Source organism: Coloeus monedula, assembly GCF_965178545.1.
Source record: "Coloeus monedula genome assembly, chromosome: 3".
In the NCBI taxonomy this organism is placed as follows: domain Eukaryota; kingdom Metazoa; phylum Chordata; class Aves; order Passeriformes; family Corvidae; genus Coloeus; species Coloeus monedula.
In genome coordinates, this window is record NC_138783.1 from 31,795,300 (window position 1) to 31,801,563 (window position 6,264).

The window sequence follows — 6,264 nt, forward strand, 5'->3', positions numbered from 1 at the left end:
TGTGTTTTGGCAAAGTACATATTCTAATCAGTGATATCCTTTCCAAACACTTCTTACTAAAACAGGAGAGACCAGTAATGCACCTTTCTGCATTACAACACACTCAAGATGGTTCTGATGGTTTTTAGTATCAGTTTTGTTGTATCCCTATAGAACGGTTAGAACCTTTCAAATGTGTTCACTAACTAAACTGCTGGACTGCTAAAACAACGATGCAGCCAACAGATTCACATGAAAAGCTACATATTCATGCAAAACAAAAATAAAAATTATTGCCTTGGACGTTTCTCCTTTCATCTTAAAATCAAGACTGCTTCACTGAGCCCATGGGGAAAAAAAAAAGATATTAAGAAAAAAAATTAGAAATACTTTGTCCAGTTTCATGAAAACAATTAAACTAGTAATACCCAAATTCTTTATAACAGCAAAACAGTAGAACTGACTGTGTACAGCTCAGGCTAATGTCTTAATTTGTGGTTTTTTATGACCTATAAATTTTATTTTCTTTTTAAGGGAAATATTAAGTCAGTACCAAGGCTGTAAGCAATAGTAAGAGCATCCAAAATATAACTCCCATAGTTGCTCCTCTGCTCACCAGAGTTGAGAAAAAGCTGGCCTTCAAAGCAAAATTATCTGCTGGGGGCCTTCAAGCTCATCTTCTAACAATACTGTAGAGAACAACCAAAACCAGTGCTGATTAAACAACCAAACTACCTTTTTTCCAACCAGTTTCATCTTTTTCTTAACTGGAAGGGACCAAATAGTCCCAACGACTTCAAACTGTGCTTTAGGGGCTTTATACCAGACAAACCAATGCAAATCCATCTACTTCTGTCACCTAGACAGAACAAACCAAGAATTAAACAGCACCAGAAGAAAAGGATGTTATAGTTTTAAGAATGACTACTAACACAGGCAAAGCATTACACAGGCTTGTATAACATGCTCTCCATGTTTGATGTAAGAACCATGGAAGATTTTAAAGACATGAACCTAGTGAGTCAGACAGGGTAAACCCCTGCAGAGTGTTCCACCCGAACTGGTGCAAGAAACAAGATTATCTGGGCATCCTCGAATTTGTATGGTTAAAGTAAAAAACATTTCATACAGTAACATGCCTGAAGCTGTTGTGCTTATCCTCTGCATTCCAGCAAATCCCCAGAACACACCATGTATGTTATACTGGAGGCACGTTTAACGTATAACAGCAGATGTTTTCCTCTGTTTCCTTCCCCACAAACGCTCCTTTACCAAAACACACACAAAAAAAGAAACAAAGAAACATTCTCAAGAGCTTTTTTTGCCACCTCCTCAAAGCTGTTCTGGGATCTATTAAATAATTGCATCCTGCAATAGGAAGTAAGAGCATACCCACAGGCCTGTACTGGAGCAGGAGAGGCGGCGGCAGCAATGTTTTAACCACTTCACACCTTACCAGAATGAATGTGCAATGAAAGTGACAATTTTGACTCTGATTAGACTGCACATTCCAACAACCTGGCCATAATAAGGTTGCATTCAAGCCAGACCAGATTCCTAGCCCAGTTTAATTTTGCCAGCACAGGGGAAAAGCAAAGCAGCAAGGGTCTGGAGGGCAGAGAAGGGGGAAGAATGGCAGTACTGAAAATTTTAGCATCAGTTTATTCTAGCTTGCATTATTCATCAAACTACATCTGAAAAGAACCTACACTGGAAAAGCTTCTTCCTGCCCTATTAGGCTTCACCTATGTGCAAACAAGAATACCAGTGTGCTACAAACTGGTTTTTGGGCAGTAGAATCACAGAAAGGCTTGAATAGGAAGGGACCTCGAAGGTTATACAGTTCTAACCCCACTGCCATGGGCAGGGACACCTTCCACAAGACCAGGTTGCTTCAAGCCCCATCCTGGCCTTGAACACTTGCAGGGATGGGGCAGCTACATCTTCTCTAGGTAACCTGTGCCAGTGCCCCACCCCCTCACAGTACGAAACTTCTTTCTTACAAATCTAAATCTATCCTCTTTCAGTTTTGTTTAAAACTGTTACCAAGTACCCCAGTCCTTTTGACATTCATCCAGAAATATTGACAACTGCACAGTTTTGCATTGAAGCAGGGACTCTGTGCGTGCAACCACTGCTCTTCCAGTTGGAAGCACCAGAAAACAGGGGAACGCACAATCCTATGGCAAGGGAAAGCGCTCCATAGCTAAAATGCCCATTAATCCCAGGCTACCTTGGTTCACAACAGGAGCCGAATACAAACGGCAGTGGAAGTGTTATCGATGGTTCTACTGACACTGCTCTAAACCTGGATGTACGTGGCACAAGACCAATGAAAAAGCTTTAAAAACAACAGAACAGAGCCAATGGCTGGCTCTCCGGAATAGAACAGGTGATAAAGCCAACACTGCGGAGAGCACGTTCAGTACAACCCATCACAGTGACAACGCTCCTCTCCACGTGCCGAGCGACTCCAAAGCTTCGTTGGCTCCGACAACAGCGAACTGAGCACGTACAGCGAGAGAACACACGGAGAGGCTCTGCACGACTGCAGAGCAGATCTGGGAGCTCAGCAAAACGCTCTGCAGGGCTCCCCCACTTCCCTCCCAAGCACGGGCGTGGGCCGCGCCCCTCCGGGCCCTCCCCTCGGCTCAGGCTCCGGGCCGGGCACACCCCGGGCACACACCTGCACTCTGACCGCGTCCGCCGGCTCCCGCGTCCCCAGCGCCTCGCGCACCCGCAGCCGCAGGGGCCGCGGCAGGGAGGCGCAGCGGCGGAGGGCCCGCCAGCCGCCTCGGGCCCCGAGCATGGCAAGGCCTGGTGGGGCCGCTCCCCCAGATCCCCGGCCCGAGCCCGCCCGGCCGCCCGCTCCCAGCTCCCGCTCGGCTCCCGGCCCACTCCCGCACAGGCCCACGTGAATCGACCTGCCTCCCGCCGCCCCACGTGGCCACCCGCCCAGCCAATGGCCGCTCGGACCGTCCCCGGCCAGCCAATCGGAACGGAATGCGCGGCTCAGCGCGCCTTTTCCGCCGCCCGGCCGCAAGCGCTCCTGGGAAATGTAGTTCCTCGTAGGGGATATCGGCTGCCAGCGGGACACGTGGGGATGGGATCCCCACGAATGGGGAGGAGGATCTTCCATGGCTGCGAGAGGGATCCCGTGTTGGGAGACAAGGGATCCCCGTGGCGAGGGAAGGGATCCTGCTGCCCTCCGGGACCACCTCAGCCGTAGCGCGGTCTGGGGATGGCGTACGGTGGTTCTCAGGGACGTTCAGCCACTGTCCCGTCCTCCTGGGCTTCTCTCACGGACCGTAACCCCTCTACATTCCCCGCTTTTCCTGATAAGGGGTGCAGGACTCGGGTCTGCTCTGCAGGCCTTGCTGACGAATAAAGCTTTTCTCCTGTCTCTCTTTCAGGCTTATGCCCCTCTGTCCTGCCAGCTCCTCTGAGTGGCAGGTGAGGAGCAGCCATCGGGGTCTCCAGCCTTGCAGGGAATGACTTGGCAATACTGATGGGCTGAAAATTGGACATGACCCAGCAATGTGCACTTGCAGCCCAAAAAGCCAATTCTATCCTGGGCTGCATCCAAAGCAATGGGGCCAGCAGGGTGAGGGAGGGGATTCTGCCCCTCTGTTCTTGTGAGACCCCACCCGGAGCACCCAGCTCTGGGGTCCTCAGCACTGGAAACATATGGACCTACTGGAGTGAGTACAGAGGAGGCCACAAAGATGATCAGAGAGCTGGAGCACCTTTGCTGTGGAGACGGGCTGAGACAGCTGGGGCTGCTCAACCTGGAGAAAAGAAGGCTTCTTCCTTACTGCAGCCTTTCCAGACTTTAGGAGGGCTTATAAGAAACACAGAGAAGCCTTTAGTGCAAAGATAAGGGACAATGGTTTTAAAATGAAAGAGTGCAGATTTAGGTTGCACATGAGGAAGAAATCCTCTACTGTGAGGGTGGTGAGGCTCTGACTGAAGCTGCCCAGACAAGCTGTGGCTGCAACTTTAGAAGTGTTCAAGGACAGGTTGGATGGGGCTTGGAGCAACCTGGTCTAATGGAAGGGTCTCCTGCCCATGGCAGGAACATTGAAATGAGAGGATATTTAAATGTCCCTTCCCAAACCCCAAACATTCTGTGATTCTATGTGTAAAGTCAGTGCTGCTTCCCCATACACCCTAGTCTTTGCTGCTCTACTTGCCCGGTTCGTGCCTGTCCCTCTTCTGCAGCATCACTGCAGGAAGGCAGCAGCTGAACATGCCTGCTGTGCTTGTGGTCAGAGGTTGCCTCATTTCTGTGCTTTGATCATTGGAGCACTATGGGTGACACAAGAGACAGCAGCAGTGGGATGCCCCAGGGCCAGGAGGTGCTGGGAGGCAGCTTTGGTAGTGACACTGCTTGTAGGGAGGCAAATCCCTACCTTGCTGTAAAGTCCCAGGTAAGAAAGGAATTGCTGGCCAGAGACCGCATGTAAAAGAAACAAGCTGGGCTTATGGGAAAGAGAGAGGAAAGCTTTGTAGACGCCTGGTTTCGACTTTCCCAAGTGATTCTTTTTATCTGTGCATGAAAAGCTTCTTGTTCTCAAAGTCCAATGCTGCTTGCCAGGGCCTTCCTTCACCTCTGCTTTTGCTCCAAGTAAGCTGATGTCCTCACCCCCTGCTCAGTCTTGACCTGAGCTCTGACCTGCCTTGAAATGCCATCCTGAGGAATTAGAGCTGCAGGGCAGGGGCACAGACATAACCAGGTGGATGAGAAAGACACTGAGAGGTAGGACAGGAGCCCTCAGGGGTGGGTAGAGGGAGAGATAGAAGCACATCCTCAGGCAGTGAGGACAGCTTGTCCAGAATCTGTCCTCTGTGCCACTGCACAGAATTGAGCAGACTGCCTGGACATGCACAGGTTACTGCCTCAGTGCTGGGTGGAAACACTGGGGCATGCATGTCTTGGTGCTCCTGAGTGAGCAAAATTAGTTTTATTTTAATGCCAATCACCATCCCCTCCTGTGAGGGCCAGCATTGAGCTTTGCTGTATGTTGGTACACTACTGTGGTGTGGTTTCTTGGAGAATCACAGTGCAGAAAGGAGCTGGTACTGCTGCAGTGTCAGGCAGAGGTGCAGGATGTAAACTGGTGGGACATTAGGGCTCTGTCATTCAGGGAACTCCTGGCTAAATGTGAGAATTAAACGTGTATTTAATGACTGCTCAGCACATGTCATGTGTTCTCTGTGCCTGGTCACAGATGGTGCATTTATTACTGCTCTCAGCTATAGGTTTTTTCTCCTGTTCTGCCATACTGCCCAGAATATTTTTTCCAGGGTTATTTGACTCATAAAACCCTCTCCAGGCCAGATAAACAATTAATTTAAGGAAGAATTGGAGGGTAGCACCAGTGACAGTGACTAAACACACCAGGAAAGGGGTAAGGTCCTTCCCCTCAGACCCATCTGCCCCAGGACCACCCGTGGGTAATTGAAGGCAAGTGCATAACACAGGAAAGTCTGGCCTCACATGTTTTTGGACTGGACTTGAACTTTTCCCATCCAGCTGAATATCCTTCTTTATAAAGACCAAATGCTATCACTACACTTTTGGGGGGAGTGGAGGTGAGACCATAGTCAAATCTTCTGTTTCTACTGTCATAAGTGGTGGGGCAGCCACTTTATCTGTAAATGAGGGATATCAAGAGTAACAAAGAGAGAGATTACAAAGGCTGTGGGTCTTGTGCAAGGGTGGAACAGAACTATGACACCTTAGCATCACTCCATCTTCCACCTCTTGCAGTGATGAGGATCACCCAGCCTTCACCTGGTAAACTATCCCCCCCCCAGTCTTCCTGTCCACAGGAATCTCTTAGCCATGCATCTCATGGTATAGCTCATAGAAATCCCTTAGCCACACATCTCACAGCATAATCTCAGGGTTGTAGGCCTCAGTTCCTATAGCTGCCCATCTTCTTTTCACTGCTGGATGCTGTCCTCACTGGCCAGCAGTTTGGCAACATCAGAACGATGAACCACAGCCCCAGGGATGCACCCAGATCTCAGGTTCTTTGAGTAGGTCCATATGGGTCGATGGAGTGCTGAAGCTAACTCACAGCACTGTTCCTCTCTGGTACATAAACTGGCTGTTCTGGAGATGTTTCAGGTGTCAGCAAAGACATGACTGTGTCTGAATGTAGGTTTTGTTTCTTTCCATGGAGAGCAGAGCCCTTCTAAAAGCTCTCCAGAGAGCACCGGTGCTTTTTGTGGATCAGGGTAGTCATGTCAGTCTGGACTGGCAACCAGGATGCTGGT

At 49.5% G+C, this 6,264-nt stretch overlaps 1 protein-coding gene across 1 annotated transcript in view; it reads right to left on the bottom strand.

Annotated features, from left to right (window-relative positions):
* NARS2 (asparaginyl-tRNA synthetase 2, mitochondrial) overlaps positions 1–2,866 on the bottom strand; it is a 49,448-nt gene extending 46,582 nt beyond the window's left edge. Inside the window, exon 1 of the mRNA XM_082279290.1 lies at positions 2,666–2,866. Coding sequence (XP_082135416.1) covers positions 2,666–2,788 — 123 coding nt within the window. The 5' untranslated portion in view covers positions 2,789–2,866. The remainder of the gene's footprint in view (positions 1–2,665) is intronic.
* Between the last annotated feature and the right edge of the window lie 3,398 nt (positions 2,867–6,264).